Raw genomic sequence first — 23,605 nt, 5'->3', positions numbered from 1 at the left:
ACACGGACACCTTGTAATCGAGAACGGAATACAGAAATTCGCGCAAGAAAGATCCCACCTAGAAATGCAGCACTTGACTCAAGGTGCAAATCAAAATTATGCTTGACTCGTAGATGAGTTAAGGGGAGAGAATGTGTCGGGGAATAAGTTAGTTGCTCATTAATAATAAGTCAAATATTAATTGTAAAAGGAATTAGTTAACTGATTAAGTGATAGATTACATTAATCCTCAGTAAATTGAACTTAGTGCACAGTTTATCAGCTGATGTACTTTGCACGCGCTAATTGAACCAAATAAGGAAGGGATCATGTGAATTAGGCTTGATATATCGTACGATAGTTATATTACTGTGAGCTGTGCATGTGATAGATTATAGTACTGTATTGTGTAAGACAGCAGAAAAACTGAAGCGCGTGTACACGTAAAGAGATCGATAGTAGAACCCTTGAGAGGTAGAAGAATAAACTCCGTGTTAAAATAGAACGTAGAAGTGTGATAGATACAGTCCTCAGTTGAACCAGCGAGCGGAACAAAAGTTCCGCAACAATTGTTGGTGGCTTTCCCTAGGCTTGGTTTCTGACATTTTTTCGTTTTATTTTTGTTTTTTTAGTTTCTGACATAAAGGTATTAGAGTATTTGGAATACATGAATGGTAGTCTTAAAAACAAAGAATTGTGCTTTGAGAAAGGAAACGAAGACGATATCGGAACGATCGAGCTGCTCAGTTAGCTCTGTGCAAAATGATCAAATGAAAAGTAGGCACTTATTATATATAATTGGAGAAAGTGACAAAATGTAAACAGCACTGATAATACTGCTATGAAAATCATTCTCCTTTTAAGTACCGCTGATATTACAATATCCGCACAATTGTAAAGAAGTTTGCGATCAGTCAGCAAAGGACAAGTTAGACAAGATAATGTGTTATATTGACTTCTTCTACCTTCTTTTAATGAGGATCACTGAGCAATTATAACTGACATGCATTTCGTCGACAGATCGGAGGAACTAAACAAACAGAGGGCCGAAATTCGTTTACACTGTACTTGCAAATGAACTTACTAGAAGTCAAAAGACCACATCAGTATTCAGGGATGTCATTGAGAGCCTGCTAGATGGTAATCAGGTTTCACGATATCTCACATACACACATGAAACGTGCCTGTTATATTAGCCAGCTAATGGCACTATCTTTTGCGGCCTGAAGTGGAGGTCAGGGTACAATATCCTCCACAACACATGCATGCTCATTCTATTTCATTCCTGTGATATGAGCCGAAGGTAATGAACCAAATCTTGCCTTTAGTTAAGTTGCATTTCTTCACACAAATTGTTAAATAAAAAACTTTGCAAAGGATTTTTTTGTTATTTTTTATTACATTTTTTCATCAAACTTTAAGTGGATAATTATTTTTGTAACTAAAAAACCAGTCCGACAGCAAAGCCTCAAGCGAGCTACTTTAAAAGAGTATTGAAATAAGCCATTCTCCAAAACATCTTAAATATACCGTCCGTGGTTAACCATTTCTCGGTCAACAGCTTCCACCCTCTACACAACTTCGCAGTACGTGACTCATCAATTTAGAAAAAGGCATTTTTCGGTTTTATATCATGAGGGCCTCGTTTGCAAAACATCACAAAATTTGGATGACTTTTCGAAGAATCTTTTTCTCCAGTGTTGTCGAAGTTCAAAATTTCCGAACCTGTCCCTTTTGCAAAAACTCTGGGTTGGGGTAACCTATACCCTAATCCTAACCTAGTTAGTAAATAAAGAAATAAGTAATACGTGAATAATAAAACAAAACCTAAAGTTTCGATTCGAATATTTTGTTGCTGAGAGCAATCTTCTAAAGCTTTCTTGCAATATTTCAAATATCGGTAGGCAATGGCTCAACACCTGAATATTTATGACCGCAAAGGAGACCCTTGATTTCGCCTAATACCCGCAGAGGCAAGGCTGTTAAGAAAAAATGTAACCGTAGAACCAAAACGCACAACATAGAACTCCTGAGAATTTCAGCAAACGCGAAGATCGGTACAATTGCATTCCATGTGATATTTTCACCCGAAATCATATCACAGGCAGCCCAGGCTTTGTCACAGGCTTTGTCACAGGCGGCCCAGGCTCTGTCACAGGCTCTTTCAAAGTGGATTTTTATAGAGTTTGTACAGTGGTTTAGTTGGACTTGCTTTTGAGCACCGTAAATTTAAAGTTGTGTGAAATAATCAAAGAAATAAAGTCTTACCTTCATACAGAGTAGTCTGTGCTGTTCTTGTCACGATTTGAGGCCGTTTTGCTGTGTTTCAGCTTCACGTCGTAGCACTAACAAATAAGAGGGAAGGTAGGAAAGCTCTGTCTCACACACGTTCGCCAAAATCGCTCGAAAAGTACACATACTTTCCCTTGAATCGAAACTTGGCAGCACGAAAGCTAAATAGCTGCCTTTCAAGTTCACCAAAACAAATCCCACAAAATTTGGGATGTCGAGCAACCAACCTAGCGAAAATCTCAAATTTACCGCCATTTCAATGCCATTAGAATGTGCGTCGGTCAAATCCTGTGCAGTCAAAAGTCCGTTACGACGCGGTCAGCCTGGACACTAGCAAAATTAGGCCCAACGGGTAGTGAAATGTTCAGCAAGCAACCGTGGACGATAATCCTACTCTTGTACGTTGGATCAACAGTGATCTAATCGGCCCAAAATAACGAATATAAATATAGAGGCAAGACCGATACAACGTAGATAAGTTTTAAGACGGAGCACTATATTTCGGCTGGCCCAAACCAGCCTTCAGTCACGCGCAGTGGGAATTGACATAGAATAGGGGTAGCCCCACGATATGAATGATTAGTCAGAAATAAATACCAACCCACACGTGGAAAGAATATTTTGCTAAATGGCTTGCTGTTTTGCTAAACATTGGCCACAGTTGATTTTTCGAGCGATTTTGGCGAGCGTGTGTGAGACAGAGCTTTCCTACCTTCCCTCTTATTTGGTAGTGCTACGACGTGAAGCTGAAACACAGCAAAACGGCCTCAAATCGCGACAAGAACAGCACAGACTACTCTGTATGAAGGTAAGACTTTATTTCTTTGATTATTTCACACAACTTTAAATTTACGGAGCTCAAAAGCAAGTCCAACTAACCCACTATACAAACTCTATAATAATCCACTTTGAAAGAGCCTGTGACAGAGCTTGTGACAGGGCCTGCGCCGCCTGTGATCATATCAATCGTATTTTGTCGGCATGTGATAAGTCTATTCAATACACCTTAACCAAACCACGAAAACGACAGGAAATTAAAGGAGGGTAGCTTGCATGTTGAGACTGATCATCTTGCTCGATCGATAACGCTCAATGATAGGTTGAATGATGGGAAGCAGGAGCAAATGTTTTTTAACAAATTGCTTAACCACTAAACTTCCACCAAAATTTGTAAACCTGTTTGCAAGTTATATATTTTGATACATTAAACACAAATAAAGAGCTCAAACGCGACGATTTTGGGTCTCCACCAAACACAAAGGCTTGCATGGAGGCAAAGCTCTACTTTTCACGAATCGTGACATTTCAAAAATTTTAGAATGAAAAGTACTGCGTTGAAGTTAATTCTAAGCAATGAAGATAAAAGATACCATTGCAAATAAAGGTAAATGCTGAAACAAACAACATTCGATTCGTAACAATCAACTTCTGCCTTTTGTCTGCGTTTATTTTGGCAACTTAGTGTTTCTAACCTATTTTGTCAGTGTTTACGAAGAATGATCTTCAAGTCAATCATTTGTAACTTGTTGCATGCCAACTGGGGTTGTGCTTAGTTCCAAGTGACTCGTGTTCAGTTATACACCCAAGCTGGGTTCCGGTAACTGCAAAGATAGTTCGTCTCATTCCAAGGTACGGCAATGTAAATGAATCCGACGCGGGCACTGCGGTCTTCTTTAGCAAAATAACTATCATTCCACAGAAGTATATTTAATTCTTGGGAGCATACGTTCTCGTTTTCCGTAAGTTTCTCTTAGCAGTTGCCGCAAGAGAACCACTCGCGATTTCCAAGACGTGAGCGACTGAGCGGGTCGGCGTTTCTTCTTGAAACTCATTTTCCTGACTTTCTCTCTCTTTCTCCCGAACAGAGGTATCTTCTTCCTCTGAAGACAAGCATGTTTCGTTTTAAACATAAATGGATGTATCACACCCGTCTCGGCTAGACTAAAATCTAAGTCGAGAATTTAATAAGTTACGCTCTTCTCGCGGCTGTTTTCCTTCTTTACATCCATTTCAGCAGGGATGCATGCTTGACTATTGCTACTTATTATCCAACTACACCTAGACTAGTACAAATAACGCCATAGACGAGTACAAATATCACGCGGTATTTGTACTCGTCTGTTGTAGTACCGGTTAAACAGGTTTCCTCGCATCGCGCAAGCGAAGAATTGGATTGTAGTTACGAAAAAAAAAAAACAAATGGCGGACAATTTGAATCATATTTCCGACAACGAAGAGTCAGAATGGCTGGCAAATATAGATCCAAGTTCATTAGATGTATCGAACGAAGAAAAACAGCTTGACGACCAGAAAATTTCTTCATTTAATGAAGAAAATAGAAACAGCAACACAACAACGCGCCAATTCCGTTGCGCTTCGCGTACTTCTGTCACGCGCTCCCCGTAAATAAACATCCGCGAAATTCGCCCGCACTGAAATAACAGTTTGGCGTGTTGGATAATAAATAACTTATTAGACGTTTTGTTGTGTAGTATCGCTGAGTAATTTTACTCGTTATTTGTATTTTGACGAGCCCGTAGGGCGAGTCAAAATACGGCACAACTCGTAAAATACTCAGCGATACTACACAACAAAACTAATAAGATATAAGTGAGTTTCGTCATAACAAAGATGGCGGATTTCAATTTGAAAATGCCGATTTTTGGAACGTAATTGTTCGCAACTAAAACGCTTTTAGCTCAAATGAGTAGCCAGTTAGGACAATTCAAGCAAGGAATTTTTGATATAAGAAAACTTTTTCTACACCGTACTTTCTCTCTAAAACGTGGCGCAAGTTAAAGAATCAGAAGAACTGACTCTCACATTCGTGTGGTATTTTTAAGTGGTTATATCCCGCAAAAGAAGTTTAATGAGATATTCTATTCATCAAAACGAATAGTACGATCATCTTTTTGTTGGATGTGCGCGCGTGTTATTTTGCGTCTTCTTTACCCTTCCGCTTATAGACGCGCTCAACGTGAATTTAGTCACAATGTCCTCTGAGGAGCACTCAAGAAATTATCCGCAGACGAAAACTGCATGGGAAACTCGCGCAGGTTTTTTTAAAGTGTAACCGGCATATCTACGAATTAATGGCGGTTTAGTCGTTTACTAAACCATTTATTTGCGACCAAGTTTCATGTCAGTTGGTTCCGCGAGACTTACGAAATCTTTCACCCCATTACCATTTACATCAGTGAGCGGAAAACAAAAATTCTTGAAGTCGATCGTAAACATTTTCAGTTAAGAGAGCAAGTTTTACAATTTGTAATTAATTAAATTTCATTTGACTTGTGGATTGAATTCGAATAAAGCCACGAGCTTAGTGGTTGAACTGCAAATCGGCGAATCCCTCAAAATCGATTTAAAAACGCGATGAAGCTTTAAACAATTTATTTGCTGAAGTGTACGTACGTGAAATTTAAAGCAGAAATCCAAAGACTGACACGACCTTCATTCTTAGCCTTACCGATACAAGAAAGATGATAAGCTAGGTAGGCCAAGGTAAAAGGGACTCCCTTGCTTGTGCAGATGAACCAGTTTGATAGTGCGGGTTATTTCATGTTTGAACGTATTTCGTGATGAAAGATCCTGATAAGAATACGAAAAGTACTTTAATTTGATTCCTTCACTTTTCATACCATTAGAGAGACACGCTTTCAAAACCTGAGGTAAAAATTACTTACTCGTAAATTGCAGTCATTCCAAAGGTCCAGTGTGGGACACTTTAACGGGTCACTTTCTATACCTAGTGGTTGAAGGCCTCTTTCAGTTGAGGTAATTGTGGAAGTAAAGTTGTCGCTTTCCTTACGAAATTTTCACACAAAACACCTGATTTTTGCTTATGTTGTGAGCCTTTCACATCCTATTCCATTTACTGTGTTTGATTCAACTCGCTTGCGTAAGGTAGTCTCTTAGACAGATGGATTTTCTAATTTCCATAATCAAAAACGAAGAAGGCAAAGAAAACAAAGTGACTGTGGACTGATTGCAGACTCCATCTGAAAGAGCCACCCAAAGTTGACTACTGATAAATGCATCAACTACGCAGGCAGGCAGTAAAAAAAAAATCACCTCGACGGGCAAGGGCGGGTGAAACAAGGATTAACAAGGACACAAGAATCCAAAACCCGACAGAAGTTAGCTTAAAATAAAGGTGACTTGGATCTGCAGAAGTTTATTTACAACACTGAAAAATGTTTTCTTGATAAATGTGATAGTGCCAGTCAGTAGGCCTTTTGCAGCTAGAGATCACGTGCTTAGATACCGCATGGCAACGCCGTACTGGAGAGCAAGCACTCCAGTGATCTCAGACAGTATAGAGGTCACAGAGGTCTTCATTCAAAGAAAGAATACAGCGGATAACAGGTCAAAAGGTATCCCAATTCGAGAAATCCAGTAAGAAGTAATCAACAGCTTCCCCGGAGTGTATCAGCAGCAAAATCACACCAAAATTCGTTGATTAAAACTTACAAGATTTCTCGAATTAGGATACCTTTTAACTAGTTATCTGCTGTATACTTTTTTTGAATGCAGACCTCTGTGATCTCTATTTTGTCTGAGATCACTGGAGTGCTTGTTCTCCAGTATGGCGTTGCTATGCGGTATCTAAGCGCGTGATCTCTAACTGCAAAAGGCCTATTGGCCAATTCGCGCTATGGATAGGGGCCGATGTTAAACTAAAATTCAGTAAGTAGACGTGACAGATTGGGAAAGGGTTGGAAAAGCCAGCAGACATCTTTGTAATGGGTCATCATGATTAGAGTATCCTTGACCCTTTACGTGCACAACGTTCAATAGTGTATTTTGTTATAAAGAAAAGACGAACAACTGATCTCGTTCAGGGAGCTCCCAGCCCTAATTGCAGCATCGTTCTTCATTGTTTCCATTTCTGTGCTGACCTGCCAAAATCGTCGGCTTTGATCTTATAATGAAGCCAAGCTTTTTGTCCAGTTGATTTCAGGTCACTGCTTGATGCACAAACCGTGTTGTTGCAAGTGACGAGATCCTTCATCTTCTGTTCATTTTGTGAAGCTTCTTGTAATTTTATGATAGACTTGTGACAGAATTGTTACAGAATCTAAGTTTAATATAACGGAAGAACACAATGACCGCTAAAAAAAATACGTTCCCTGCAACTGCACAGGCGAAGACATGCCACAGTTTCCATTTCCCCTTCATACCTAAAGAGCAGAACGACTAAATCAGTTTAACGTTGAAATTTGGAAAAAGTTTTTGATTTATCTTTTTTCGAAAACAAATAAATGATGATGATCGTGCTTTCTTTCTGAGAAGTTAGCATCTGCAGCATTCACAACGTTCTGTGTAGTTCTCCCGTATTAGTATGGTCTACGCCAGAGCTCACCTGAAGGTTCACAGCTTGGTTTAGAACCATTCCATCGTCCTTGGTTACAGTGAATAACTGTAGGGCCTTCGAGACTGAAACCTGTGTCACAATAGAACCTGAATAACACGGCTCCATCTTCATAATCGTTTCTTTGTATTGAACCATGGTGAAGTACTTTCTCAATTGGTACGCAGCCTGCAAGAATTTAAACTCTGTTAGCAACTTAATTAAGCCGTGTCAAGGTAAACTTTAGTTAAAATCCATAACCACGAACGTCTGACTGATCATTTTTTTTAACCACGCATTTTTAAACGGCGGCAATGAGAATTATGTGGTTTCTGGTTCACAATTATCCTTTCATGCATAATACCTCATGCGGGGAAAAGTCAGTTTGTTTTCTCGGTATTCACGTCCGTCTCTCGCCAATAACGTTTTGCTCTCATGTTTTCGCCGGTCACTGGTCGCATGTCGCCATCATACCCACTGCGAGATTATTTAAGCACGACAAAGAGCCGTTTCACAACAAGCCATTGACAATTTTCAGCTGGCAGAACAGTACCAGTGTTTTCTAAATCATCGCTCAATGAAACGGAATCATTTGGTAATTTAATGATCTAAAGACATCGGAAAATCCCAGAAACGATTAAAAAATTTTTAATTTTTACAAAGATGAGAGGTGAAAGTTTCAGGGATACGACTTAAGACATCTGTTTTGAAAATTGAATATGGATGTGAACAAAGGGATTTTGCAGTACTGTGTTGCAAAACGCAGAGTTTGAAAATTTTTATCAAGGGAGGATGCATCTCCTAGTTTTTCAGCAATGCTTTTCAACGACCATTCCTCTTAACATTAACACTTGACAAAAGAAGCCACTAACTTGGGGTCTCCATTTCATTTACGACGGCAATAAACGACTCCAAGGCCTTCTTAGAATTCACCCCAATGCTGATCTTTCCAGTTGTGTAAATGTCAAACAGGCATTGCCTGCTATCACCGCAAACATTTCGAGCCTGCTGACCGAGGGTTACGTCATCAAACACCAAATCCTGATCGAAAAATATCGGTGTGTACCCTTCATCGACATAAGACGTATGATTTTCGCCATAATCGTATGTGAATAATGAGTCCTCTTCAGTCGTAGCCCCTGTGAGGATGATATCACGATTAGGATGACCAACAAGTCTTCCACGCATTTTGATAATTTTGAAGGGGCAGGCCTCAACTGAAGACTAAACTGAGCGCACTTCTTTGTATTTATTTAACATGGTTGCCGTTAGAAGTATCACATAAAACAGCAAAGGTCTAGGTTCACAAATATCTCAAGAAGAGCTTAAAGTGTTTCCAACCCAAATCCTGTGCTAAAAACCAATTTCATGACGAGGAAATACAACCTCTCATCAAACTGAATGACTTCGCCTTCGAGAGATCTCGGATTTTGATAGGCTACAAAGAAGCCATTAAGGCTGCCAAAAGCATGTCAAACAGTGTAATATAAATATCTCCACCTAAAGAGTAATTTTATGTCACCCTCTTAGTTCAATTGGAAAGGAGGTTAATTTACGTTCTAGTTGAAGATCTAAGTGAACAAGGATTATTGTATGTATTTAATACATGACCTCAAGTGTATTAGCTTACATTTTTGTCCAAATTCGTAGTGAATTCGAGACTGGGTTGAATTGGTGTCAAGGAAGGTTCCGTCAGGGAGCAGGAACTCTATTGCTTGGTCCCCGTCCCAGAATCCCAGAAGGCCACTTGTGTTTCCTTGAAAGACATAATGAAGAGAGAAAAGCGAAAGAAATAGACATACTAACACTTGAATTTAACTTCAAAAAATTCAAAACTATCACATTATATCTAATATTTCAAACAGAGGATCGCCTTTTTCTTGGCGTTGAGTAATCAAACGGCACTCTTCCGCCAATTTGCTGCAGCATGCGTTACCCGTCCGTTGCAGCTTGATTTTTTTATTAAAGGTACTTCCCATAAATCAGGACGGCCAGAGGGCATTCCAGCTTATCAAGGAAAGCCAAAGTCATTCAAATAGAGCGCGCTGAATTTAATTTCATCATTGTTTGTTATAACAAAGAGAAACAGCCTCGAGCTGGTGCATGTAATCATTAACTCAGGGTGTCACCGTGGACGGATGTCCAGAATGTGGCATACCTTTATACATCTGTGGTACCAGTAGCATCATTTGTAAAAGGTCATCGGCTTTCTCGATCGTAACTGATACCCCAGAGTTAAATATGATGGAATATTTATAGGAGTTGTTGTATTTTAAAACTGTTACGCCATTTAAGTCCACCATCAGTCGCTGATCAAGTTCCATCACAGCTCCATTCACCAAAACATCAACTTCACTACGACCGTTGATGTGGACCTGATCAGGGGGAAAATTGCTTAAATTCAGTTGAACTCACCGATTGACATTTACATTTTAAATCTGCTTAGTCAGAGTGCAGACAATGGGGTCGACTACTGTTTTTCCTTTTACGGCAAGACATTTTCCTCAGAAAGTAACGGCCGAGCATTTTCCTCTTTGTTATAAATGGACAACTGAGAGAAAAAGTTTTAAGAGCCACTGACCGTAAATATCGAGAATCCGCCGACAGTTGCTAAATTTCGTAATTCATTTTATCTTTTTCTAAAGGACCCTATTAAAGAACCTTTTTCGAAAATTATATCAAACGGTTCTCTCGCGCTTTTTTTCCCCGAAAAATCGAAAAGTTCAAAATACGCCTTAATGGCCGTTGTCCCCCCCCCCCCACCCCCCACGTAACTATGAAAAATTATGCAACTTCGGCAACTTCGTACGCTACAACGCGATGCAATCCCGCTTTTAAATTTTGTGTGCTAGCAGATGGCCCTTTTATCTCTTAGAAAATATTAAATTCTCGTTATGTTGTTACGTTTAAGTCTGAGTAGTGACCCGTTAAAATAAAGTACTACGCATCTCTTTCGCGGAGGTAAAATAGAGGTCAACTTCAGTGGCCTATGAACAGGTCTGCCATAGATGCCTACAAATCACAATGTACATCATCTTAAAGCTTTATCCTTCTATTTTAATTCCTCCAATTCTCTATCCTGGCCCGCTATAAGCGGCACGTCCAGGTTTAAAAGAGTTTGGGATATTTTGTCAAAAAACGCAATGCGAACCCCTGAACAACTGTCACGACCCATTTAAGGGCCTTTAGAAAGGTCTTGTATGATATATCTACAAATCAAAAAATGTAACCTCTTTAAGCTTTATCACTGTAGTTTACTCCTCAAAGTTTCTTTCTTGGCCCGCCATAGGTGGCGCGTCCAGCTTTCAAAGAGTTCAGGCTAAAATGACAAAAAATGTAATGCGATCCGTAGAATGGTTGTCACGTTAGAGGTCATGTATTTTGGTACATTCCTGGCCAAGCTCAGTGGCGCATGTCCCACAGTACCTTTCGGTATCAATTTGCGAAATGGCGGCCGCGTTTTCACACATCTCGGTTTCGCGACCTAAATCTATGTATATCGAAGATTCTAAAGATTTTCATGGCGATTTTGGTATGAAGGTAAGTTATACAATTGACCTATTTTCAATAAAGTGACTATAAAAGTATTGTTTCGCACCTCGTGTAGAGTCATGCCCAAATCTTCGCTTCTCGACTGCTTTACCATTTTCACTCATAATTATTTTGTGTTTTAGTAATCCAAAAGGAAATAATATATCATTTATGGAGTCAACAAACAACCGCTCATGCGTACCTGACGGGAATACTCCAAATAAACTCTGGGCCAAGCTGAAAGATTGGCATTGACCTCTTGCGTGACAGCCGCATTATATTTTTCGTCATTTTTTAGCCAAAACTCTTTGAAAGCTGGACGCGCTGCCTATGGCGGGCCAAGAAAATACTTTGAGGAATTAAACTACAAGGATAAAACTTTAAGATGACATATATTTTGGTTTGCAAATATATCTTACAAGACTTTTCTAAAGGCCTTTAAATGGGTCATGAAAGCTGTTCAGCGGCTCGCATTGCATTTTGACAAAATAGCCCAAACTCTTTTAGACCTGGACGTGCCGCTTATGGCGGGCCAAGATAAAGAATTGGAGGAATTAAAATGAAAGGATAAAGCTTTAAGATGATGTATATAATGATTTTTAAGTATATATGGCAGACCTCTTCATAGGCCACTGAAGTTGACCTTTTTTTTTACGTATGTGAAAGAGACGCGAAGTACTTTATTTCAACAGGTCACTATTAAGACTTTAAACGTAACAACATAACAAATGCAAGAAATTAAGGGTTCATCTGCCAGCACACAAAATTTAAAAGCGGAATTTTAACGCGTTGTGGCGTATGAAGTTTCCGAAGTTGTATAATTTTTCATTGCTTTAAGGGAGGGGACAACGGCCGTTTAGGCGTATTTTGAACTTTTCGATTTTTCGGAGAAAAAAAAGCGTGATAGAACTTTTTGATATAATTTTCGAAAAAGGTTCATTAAAAGGGTCCTTTAGAAAGATAAAACGAATTACGAAATTTTGCAACTGTCGGCAGATTCTCGATATTTACGGTCAGTGGCTCTCGAGGAAAAAAAACAGTTCCGTTTCATAATCATTAGTTAGAGAACTTTCTTCTCTTTCTAATAATCCTTTTCAAATTGCGCCCAGCGAAAGCATACATCACGCTCACACGAAACAGCCCTTTTTTCTAAAGAAATGTAAACGGTTAGTTTCTGGTTGACCAGTGTCTACCTGTATAATGTCCGAGCCATTTTCCTTCATCGCAAATGCCTTGTAAACTGTGCCACGAGTCATTTCTCCGTCACTATTGATTAGAGGCCGCATTCTTCCCTGTAGCTTGAACCCAGAAGGAGCTACCTGGAGAATTTGATACTCGCCATAACCATTAAATGCGAATTCGACTCCGTCAAAGGTAATCATGTGAGGATCGCCGATTCCAGTGGCTAGAGAAAAAAAAATTATAAATGAAAGTGAGTACAATTATTGAATTTTACCCGCAGTTCTAATCTAATATTTAACCACGATTATAAATGAAATTTGCAACGAAAGTTTCGGCAAAATTATCATCATAACATTACATAAAACATGAAAAACAACATGACTGTCAAAAAAGACTTGAAAACTGCATATAAGTAAAATAAAAATGGCGTGAAGATCGAATGTGAAGGAAATATTTGAAATCCGCTTAGTAATTCCTTACTCCTTTAATTCTTCTTAAATTGCCAATACAAAATTTTCCAAGAATCCTAACAGTCAAGGAAGAAAATTTTCTTGAATGATTGAAAAATAACCTAATATCGCCTGCAGTCAGCCACTTTCTCACTCTCCCCATCATTTCACCTTAAAAGTCGCCCTTGTAACATTTTAGAGAAGACCATTTTGACGGACGGTTAACCCCGATAAAGCACTTCAGAGGTTCGCGGTTTTGAGTACGGCTATTTCGAATTAGGAATAGCAAACTTTACTAATTTTCCAGCTAGATTTACCTGCTTTTATTTCACAGTACCACATTTCGAAGTATAATAGACTAGTGGGCTAGTTAGCTTTCGGAATTTCTTTCAAGAATACGTTTATGAACTCACTTCACATGGATACAATGAAAAGCAGTTTTTCGCGCAGGAGACCCATTTAAAACAAAGGTTCGTCATAAATGCAATATCCAACCTGGCCGCGGAGGCTCGTAATTAATGCCGTTATCCGAAGGTCTCTTCTCAAAGTATTTTCCACAGTTCTCAGAGAACAGACAGCAGTCTGAATAAGGCATGAGGTCGTGGAAGAAATGAGAGAAAACTGGCACTCCAGCCCTAATATGAACGCGATCCAGGGATCCTCCATTTTTTGGACCAATCATCAAGTTTCCTTGTTCATTATAGCAACACTGCTGCCCGGCACCTTGTTCACTGCAAATTGAAATAAGCTGGATGTTCTGTTTCAATCGATGGCATTTGCATACTCAGAGATTGATAAAAGAATGTAAATTCTCCCAATAGGAGATTCAAACTGTATTTTGCCCCAGTACTGAATTGTAGGAGAGCCTCGGCCAGTTCATTAAGGTGGTTAATGCACAAACTTTGAATGTAAATCTATCGGACCAAGTGAAAAACACCGTTTGGCTTCTTTGTTTATTATATGAAACTAGTGCGGGATTTTTTTGCCTTACTTAATAAAAAATATCTTCGAGAAAGGGCCGAACGCGATGGCGAGAACAAGGCGGATAAAAGCTTTAAGGCCCCGTGATATGCAAAATGCAACAAAAAAGGAAGAAGGAGAAAGAACAGGGGTTATATGGCAACGTGCTTGTTGACCGTGGTAAGTTGGGACGGACGAGAAATTTTTATCCCTCTGTCATATATCTCGTCGGACCCTCCGCTTAAGCAACAAGTGAGCAATAAGCATCTTAATATCTCAGTAAAACACTGGACTAAAATGATTTTTTCTTTTTCACTACGGAGGAAGCGACTCGGTTTGTAGACGTTTCATATATATTCACCTCGGATTGTTTGTTCGAAAGCAATGCGTTGCCTCCTTATGGTATACAGCACACTGTTGCCTAGCACGTGGATCACATAATTCGTCTGGCATAAATCGACCACGGTCGGCCATTGCTTGAAGAAACGTTTGCGGGCAAGAAAGGAGAGAGGTATCATCTGTGAACAGGCAAAGAAATGGTATCAATTAGGTTTACCTAAATCCATTGTGATGAGAGACCTCTCCTCTAAGATGGGTACTGATGTTTCATTAATTTCGAGTTTTAGTTGATTTGTGTTTGCGCTTACTGATAGCCCTAAACTAAATGTTACCTACTTGGCCTCTCTGTATCCCGTTTGAAATATAAGCTGGGCCATCTTGTGATTTACCTGTGTATATCTTTGGATCAGGCTGCTCGTTATACCAGTGCACACATCTCTCCTCAGCCATCTCGTAGCTCAACCAATGGAATAGATCGCTCCAGATCCACTCGGCCGGGGGATTGCTGAAGTCGCTGGCAATCCTTTTTACTAGAACCAGTGTGACAAAACGATCGTCTCCAACTATAGCTCTAAATGTTTATGAATGGAAAAGGAAAAAAAGGTCTCATTCAGAAGGCTCGTGTACTTTTGTCTACCAGTGTGCTTTTCTGCCGTTGTGACTTCAAAAGAAAGATTTCGTTAGCTTTGATATCAAAGTATCCGATCACACGGCAAAAATAGTTGTTATACATAATCATTTCTCCTCAAACCTAATAATTCCGGAGATTCCGGTTAGAGTAAAAATTCAAGCTTTTTCATCGTTGACGATCTAGCGTAAGCAATGAATTTAATGAGGAGGCCCTCTATAATTCCTCGTCATTTCGATTATTTTGAAGTCGTAACAGACTGTGTTTAAGTCGATTGAAGATCAAAGGCAATAATGACTTCTTACCCTTGACCTTCCCCTTTTAGCACAACGAACTGACTGGTTCCATCGTTTTCCTGCCCTGCCACTAGATTGAATGTGCTGTGAAAAACCACTTGTCCGTTGCCCTTCATGGAAAAACGAGCCAGTTGAACGGTTACTTTCTGATTCTCGCCTCCGAGGTAGGCTGGATCCCATGTAATCCGGACTTGACTTTGTTCGAACCACATCGCGGCCATATGCCTAACGACACGCGGCTTGAATTTGACAATGTTAACTAGGAAGGAACGACAATCATTAAAAAAAAACTATCAACATATACCTCAGTCAGACGAAGTGTTAAGTGAGGTTTAGTGCTAGGTTTCTTAAGGAAACGTCGCTACTTAAAAAAATTCTGATGCACCTGTACTCTGAAACAATGGGGGTGGGATCGTCATACTCCAATTCCTTAGGGTTCTAGCCTCTAGGAGGTACGATTGGTGATATGGCGTCAGGTCAGCCAAAAATCTCCCAAGACGTACTTCATATCCATAAAAGAGATTTTATGCGGCATATACCACGTAAAACCTAGCCTGTCTAATCGAATTTTTGGAAGAAACTTACCCACAGGCTTCACTCGAATGTATTAACCAATAGAGTGAGAGCCTAAGCAAGGTAGTATTTTATGCAGCGTGAAAGGCTAAGCTTTCTCACAACTTTCCAAAGTCTAAACTTACCAATGGTGATGATGCCTTGATAATCGAAACTCCTTCCTCCATTTACTGACATTTTCATTACCAACCTGCCACTCAAATAAAGCATGGGCACAGTGCAAGATGCCTGAATCGGACTAATATAACTTCCGTTGGTTGCTTTGCCGCCAGAAAATTCACATATGATGTGATCTGATGGCTTGTAGCAGGGTCCGGACACGAAAAGGTTGTCACCGCCAAGCATGATTGCGTAGCCCGGTGAAATAACAATGGATCCTATAAAAAAAAAGGTTGTAAAAATAAAAAGAAAAGAACGTATATTATTCGTAGTCATCTTCAGCATCAAAATTATTATCATCGTCTTTGTCACCGTACTTGACGTCTTCGTCATCGTCATGATCTTCGTCACTGTTGCTATCTCATCATCTTGCCTTAAAAAATCCATTTATAATTATGACATAACCAAAGTAAAGCGCGCGCTCTGATTGGTCAATCCATTTATAATGGTAATAGGAGTCCAATTCGGTCTGTAATCGTACGAATGATTAACAAAATCAGACGACCGTGAAGCAGGAGTCTGATTTATCGATCATGAGTGTGATTACAGACTAAATTGGACGACATGAAGTTCTGTTACCAGTGAAGTAGCCTGTTACCATGAAGTTCTGTACATTTGGGGAAAATACCTAAAGTGAAAACAATGTCTACAGCATAATTCTTTTTTTCCTTTACGTTTTTGCTACAAGGCGTGTGGGAGTAGGGCCGGGCGGCTTTTTCCGGACCGGCTCGTATCCACCCGTCTGGCCCTCCGTACGTCAGCTTTCACTGTGGTTTTCTATGAGCTTGCGTGCGCGGGGCCGCACGGGTCATATGATCAAAATGATATTTAATTATTGACGAGTGGGCGGACAGGACGGAAAAATATTGGATTCAAGTTCATGACCTACGAACCTAGCGCAGTGAGGTCCACGCATCATGATCGAGAGCCAAGTAATTTCCTGTCCAGTCCGACCAAAGTCAGTCAATTAGCGCATTTTATCATATGACCTATAAGTGTTAAAAATCTCAACCTAAATGGGACACGATAGACGGGCACACGCAGCCACACGAGCACAAAAAAAACTTGTAATTTTTCTAAGTCAGAGCAAGAAAATCCCAATTCCTTGAACAACGTTACTTTTTTTCTCATGTCTGTCTTCTTTAAAGGTTTTGCAACAAAGCGACGTGAGGGCAGCAGGGCCGGACTGCTTTGCGGACCGGCTCGCGTCAACCCGTCCTGCCCTGCGCACGTCAGCTTTTACTATGGTTTTTTTATGGAATTGCGCGAGCGGGACCGGACGTGGTCATATGACTACCGAATCTTTATAAAGGTTACCAGGATCGCAAAAATTGGTATACACGAAGGTCTTTCTAAAAAAGATTAAAATCTACAAAGCTACTATCATTTATAAATAGGAAAGATAAGAGAAGGAACTAGTGTAAACGCTAAAAGTATATGAACTACAATTAAAGGATTTAAGATTCAAATAGGTGTGATAATCATACAGGCATGAAAACAAATTAACATGTAAAGCTAACCTTTGAAACTTGGCGCCTAAAAAAAAAGTTAGGATGGGGGGCATTCCTTATATCATTATCACGCTGGTTCCATACTTCTACACAAAAGATGATGATTGACCAGTGGCCCCATCCCCAACTATAGCTCATGACTTTCGGTTATTGTTCCTAGAGCCAGTGTTGCAACTATGAAATTCGCTATAAAAAGAAGGCTTAAACGAGTGCTCAAAAAGATCACTAACGGATTTATAAGTAAATACAGCACGATACTCTGCTCTACGGCGGCTGAGGGTTTTAGCTGAGTGGTATCAGTGTTTGGCTGCTTCGACTGTCCGATTACAGGTGTCCGATTTCAGCTAACCGTCCGATTACAACGTGCGATTACAGACCAATTAGTGAAAAATAAATCAGCTTGAGGAAATTGTAGTAGTTATGATTACTAAGAGAATAGAGCTACTACACACAATCGAGGAACTTGAAAACAACCCTCAAGTGCATTTTAAGTCGAGAACATACTTTAGCATTAGAATACAATCGTGAGGTTCACTTGTACACTAACGCCAACTAAAAATTTACGCCTTCGTTTGAGTGAACCAGGTGTGCAGCCTAAACAAACACCAAACTCAAAGGAGGAAAGTTTCTAAAAAAATGTGGTGCTGTGTCGGTGGGGGAGTGAAACAAGATAATTTGATTTTATCAACTAATTTGATGTAAATTGGCCACAATAAATAATTTCAAAGCCACCGTTTCGAGCATTAGCCCTTCGTCCGAGCGAATGACGGAGAGCTAACTCTCGAAACGTTAGCTTTGAAACTCTTTACGGTGGCTAACTCACATGGTCAGCTAAGATGATAAAACCAAATGATTTCATTTTTGAAAAAGTACCCTTCACTTGGCGAATGTTTTGAAAGTCACTTACAGGAGAGAGGGCCTATACCTGACCTTTCGTGTTGCAACCACCTTCCTCGATCTTTGCACTATCAATACGGAATATCCATCGACCGGGTCTCGCTACGTTGGACTTGTCAGAAAGATTAATAACATCATGAGTGCCAGACCCTGGGATATTGTAAAAGCGTTTCCCGTCACCAGCATTGAAGCCTGCCTGCCGAAAAAAAATGAAGCAACGCTTAAAACTTATTTAGGCACACGTGCCTTTAAGAATAACCATTCAAACGATGTATTTCTAAGACGCATCTATCTTACTTGTGCCTGGAAACCTCCAAGCCCGGTCTCGTCTCCTGAGCTTGCTGTGCCAGTAGTCCAAGTGATATTGTCGTAATTGTAGATTACAAAAGAGTGCCGCCCGTTTGTTATCAAAACTGCCTGGAAAGTGTTTCTCTGAAGGAAAATTAAAAATGGCAGGTTAATTAGCACATTGAAGAATTTTTCTTATACCTCCCAACTTAAATATTAAATGCGTTTTCTGATTGTAGGAGAACAATCACGTCACGTGTGAAAACTCACCTTTCCATAAGGTAATAATGACAACTTAAACTTTTGATTCGCTAGTAAAAGGGTCGTGCACCTTGAAACCCGGCAAGGGCATCCGGGGCAAGTTGCAAGATTTCTGCTACATCGATTCTCTTCCTTTTTGCAGGTGTCATGAGTTCTCTCACTTGATTCTAATATCATTTTCCTTCAGGTTTAGGCTAAATAAAACCATACCTTATATGTGTAATTTCTAGCACCAAAGAAAGCGACTTTATACCACGTCGCCACGAAAAGCCAGGTGGCTCTGAACTTTCTGTGATCTACAAAGGTGGCTGCAACCTCAGTAGTTGCTTGTTCAAGCTGTTGCGAATCTGTGGTCTCTCGGTAGAACACTTGTCCTCCATTTCTTGTATCAACATCAGCCCAAAATGGCGCCACGAGTCGACGATCGTTTCCCAGAGGAAATGAATCCGGGGTGTACTGTGAAACTTCCACCAGAAAAGAAATCACCCCATTGGTGTTGACCTGAAATGAACAATTAAACCATAATCTACGGTTAAACTGCTAGAGTCGTCAACTTTCCTGTGATACAACTTTGGTAACCAGCAGTGGAACAGAGCAAGTCTCAAGGTAGCAAAAGATAAAGGACGATAGCGAATCCAACTGTGGCTCGTCCGATAAAGGATAACACCCGTTCACAGCCAATAAGTCAAGATTTTAAGAAACTGTTTTAGAGGTTTGTGTAACTCTGAAACCTGTCCCTCCATAGTATCAGCTTTGCATAACACATTATTCAGCGTTTCACCTTATGCCTTAAACTTAGGGTTCTCTGATAATGCCTTGGATAGGCGAAAGCTTGGAATATCAAAACTTTATTTTTGTGATATATTTGCTGGGTGCCCGTTGTTTTTCCAGCTCGAGATTTTTTTATGCTATCATTAACAAACTCCAATTCGATTGTTGCCAGTTTCTATATCACCGCAGTCTTTTCAACCCTCATCTATCTGTGAATACAAAATTTTCGCAAGAGAAGAGGGGGCGTCCAATAAGATGTCGTCTACATCACATACTTAAGGATCCATTTTGGATTCTTGTTTACTCATTTCAAGCCACGAGACCACATAGGTAGAAAGGTCTATTCAGCTATCATGAAAGGCACAAGAACCATTTGCTGGACCAATTTTTGTTTTCCTCTTTTCCTTTTTAATGCATATAAGTCGTAGCGTGCTTTTGGCCTTTGAGGCTTTGACATGTTATATTACAAGTAAAAAAAAAAATGAAGGCAAGTTTACTTAATTTAAAGAATTATTAAGCTATTTAATTTGAAAATTGAAACTATATAACTTTTATTTCCGTAATTAAAAATATAAGAAAAGTATGTAATGAGTCTCTTGGCCGAGGGACGGAACGTGAGACATTTTTTCACAAGTGCTTGACAAATTTTCATCGTAAAAATAGACCACTTTCATAAATGGCTGCCGGATTAATATTCTTTTGTTTAAATTTAAATTAGCCTTTCTGGCCTCGTTCTCCAGTACAAAATTCAAAAGAATACATTATCTCAAGCGAGGCCAGAAAGGCTAATTTAAATTTAAACAAAAAAATTAATCCGGCAGCCATTTTTGAAAGTGGTCAATACACTCGCAAAAAAATTAGCTTGGTTGTCGAGTTTTTAATATATTGGAGGGCGATATTATAGAAGGGTTAGATTACCCGCCTTTGGAAAGTCAAAACGCTGTCAGGTATATGCTGTTATTTGACACTCTTTGCAGTGCCTATAAAGGAGGAAACAAAAGTTGTATGGCTTCTGGAGCATATACTTCTTAAGGTTTATATGATCTTGTTGTGTGATAAATTCTTTTTTGCTAGTATCATGGCTTTGAAGATTCATGCCCTAAACTAAAAGTAATGATTGATTTTAGAAATAGGCTTTACAGCGTAATCTTTTTACCTCTGTTTCATGAGTCATTCAAAGAATTTCCGGTCCAGTGATCCCTATTTCATCCTTTTGGTTAGGTGGAAAATAAGGAGTGCGGATTGCGGAGTGCGGAAAATGCCGATTGTGGAAAATGAGGAGTGTGGAAAATGCGGAGTGTAGAAAAATGAAAATGCCGAGAAAGAATAACCTTCTTTTTCCATAATATCCTTTGATTGGGTTCAATCCTTAATTACAGACAACAACAAACATATGAAACATATGTGTGAACTGCGGTTATGAGACGTATATGAGCACGATCCTTCGCAGTAAAGCACTATTTGAGCAATAGTGAAAATCAGACCTGAAAAAAATGCGGTCTCATAACCGCAGTTCACACATATGTTTCATATGTTTGTTGTTGTTTGATTTATCATCTACGGGTTTATATCGAATTAATTTGATGGCCTGCTCCCAGTTGGCTTGTTAGCTCAATTGGTAGAGCGCTGCACTAGTATCGCAGAGGTCAGTGGTTCGAATCCCGTACAGGCCTGAAATTTTTTTCAGGTCTGATTTTCACTATTGCTCAAATAGTGCTTTACTGCGAAGGATCGTGCTCATATACGCCTTAATTACAGGTAGGTAAACAATAACTACTGCTTTCAATGCCCCAGAAAAGCAAACAATACAAGTCTTTATAAAACAGTAAAATCACTTTTATTTTGAATGATTATTTCATGCTGATGTTATTATTACAGTTAACACAATAAGCCATTTTAGTCGCTTCCGATTTAAACAATAACGCTATCTGTAGCAGTATCGAACACTCATTTCACACCTACCCGATGTTAGGTGCTCTCCGCGTTTTAGAAGGCCAGTTTGCAATTGTTGAAGGCTGTCATGGCCTTTAAGTAATGCTACGAACCTTGATTTCTTTTATATACTTTTATCACATAGCAGAAAATCGTTTGTGTTCTTTAAAGCTGTAAAAAGTGATGGAAGATTTAGAAATGAAAGGCATTCGTTAGTGTTCCGGCTTTAAAGCTGCGAATAGTAATGCACGATTCAGAAATGAAAACATATTCGTTAGTGTTCTTGAAAGCTTTAAAAGTATGTACGATTTAGAAATGAAAACACATTCGTGAGTATTCTTCAAAGCTGCGATCAAAATTTTCCACACTCCTCATTTTCCACTCTCCTCATTTTCTACACTCCGCAATTTCCTCGCTCCATATTTTCCGCCTAGCAATCCTTTTTCTATTCTCAGTATTTTCGTATTTCAATCTTTTATGAACAAGACCATCTCTTTTGTGGTTTTATTTCTGTTTAACTATGTTATGTTGCGAATTAGGAATCTTTGAACACATGATGGGTTGAACATCGTCACCTAACAACGCGGTATGAACAGAACATGCAATTGTAAACAAAGTCCACCTCGTTCGTTGATGAACTAAACTTCAGCGACCGTTTAAGCCGAAAAATCGCTTTCTGAAATACAGCGTCCTACCAAGTTGGCGAACTGAATCCATTTCAATCTATCTGTGACTTCTTACACCAAACATTCCATCACAGACCTGAACCGTTGTATATTATGATTAACTGTAAGGCGCCAAGCAAGACCCTCAGTCTGGACGCGACGCTTTTGTAACAAACTTATTGTAATGATTTCAGTGTGCTTGTGTCACGTAAGAACATCTTCAGTTTTCTGCCATAAAAAAAACAATGAGCATACTTACAAAAAGCGAATTTTGATTCTTGTCGAAGAAAGGAAACGGAATCGATATCGGTATCGTCCCAGAGCTCCCATCGTCATTTGTCGGAACGAGCTGGTCTCCCTCGATCACACCAAAAGGATAGAAATTTGGAAGCACAATGGCTTCTGATAAAAGAACATTATGGCAAGCTAAAAGCACGACAATTTTCACAACTTCCATAGTCTTCACTCTCTCTTCCGTTTAATGAATGTCAGTGTCATCTGAATTGCATACAATAAGGCTCGGTGACGTAGTCACTTGCTTAATGGTCGTGACTTCAATGGATACTCCAAAATCAGGTTGCCGAGTAAGGACTAGAACCTATTATTATTTTTCATCGACTTATTTGCCTAAAAAATAGTAATGGGCTCCTGGTTCCAGTTGTTACTCGGAAACCCCACGAACCATTCTTAATGCTCTAGGCAAAGGATATCTTAATCCTTCGTTTATGGTAATATTATGCTGCTATCATAAGTATTTCCTCAAGTTTAAGGCCACCTATACAGTAACTTCCGAGTAGCTCCGTCCCTCTCTTTTTTTCTTTTACCTTACAACTTGTGGACAGAACGCACTTATGTGAAAAGCTGAAAATTTCGCGGACATATTTTCTCTACCTAGTCATTGTGCAATTTCCAGATGAATGCCAAACTGTTTCCTGAGAGAGATGCAATACTCGACGCTGGCACTTAAGTTTTTTTTCCTGCAAAATCTTCGTTTTCTTTTTTTTTTTTTTTTTTTTTCTTGAGGAGTTGACGTTTGTCTCCAGAACGATCTGTATATTTTATTAAAAAATATGATGAAGATAAAAAAAGACTGTTTTTTTTTTGCCACAGTCAATTAATGAAAATGAAGCTATTATTCGATTAAAATTTCTTGCTATGAGGTAGGGTGGGAATGGCTCTCTCGTGTCAATAAAAGATGTCAACAGGAGCCTAATGGGCTCCTAATGTCAAGTATAATTTCCTGATATGCCAAATCTGATGACGCAAACCAGTGGAAAACAGTTGAACGAAACTTAACGTGCAGTTGTGATTGCAAGCAATTAAATCTAAATTGTGATTGAGTTCTACTCAAAGTTCTGAAGCGCACATTATATGAATTGATTGAGATGGTTGGAAAAAAATGTCTGTTTAGAAATCTTAAATTTGCAACATATTAAATTGCTGCGAATATAGCATGATACGCCACGAAGCCACGATAAAAAAATGTTCACAGCTCTTCTCCTATTATTTGCATGTTCAAACAACTTTGAAAGTTGAAGT

General features: G+C 39.4%; 1 protein-coding gene across 1 annotated transcript; it reads right to left on the bottom strand.

Annotated features, from left to right (window-relative positions):
• Window positions 1-7,054: 7,054 nt before the first annotated feature.
• LOC111324301 (sushi domain-containing protein 2) lies at window positions 7,055-22,543 on the bottom strand. Its single transcript, XM_022927829.2, is given in 16 exon segments — window positions 7,055-7,324; window positions 7,327-7,454; window positions 7,637-7,813; window positions 8,497-8,763; window positions 9,255-9,380; window positions 9,783-9,999; window positions 12,349-12,560; window positions 13,282-13,517; window positions 14,108-14,264; window positions 14,475-14,656; window positions 15,019-15,268; window positions 15,708-15,959; window positions 18,183-18,345; window positions 18,447-18,581; window positions 18,909-19,199; window positions 22,326-22,543. Coding segments are annotated over 16 exon segments (3,168 nt in total). The 5' UTR covers window positions 22,524-22,543; the 3' UTR covers window positions 7,055-7,147.
• Between the last annotated feature and the right edge of the window lie 1,062 nt (window positions 22,544-23,605).

This window comes from Stylophora pistillata, chromosome 1 (genome assembly GCF_964205215.1).
Source record: "Stylophora pistillata chromosome 1, jaStyPist1.2, whole genome shotgun sequence".
In the NCBI taxonomy this organism is placed as follows: Eukaryota; Metazoa; Cnidaria; class Anthozoa; order Scleractinia; family Pocilloporidae; genus Stylophora; species Stylophora pistillata.
Note: the sequence above shows the minus strand (reverse complement) of the source record. Positions and strands in the feature narration are given on the sequence as shown.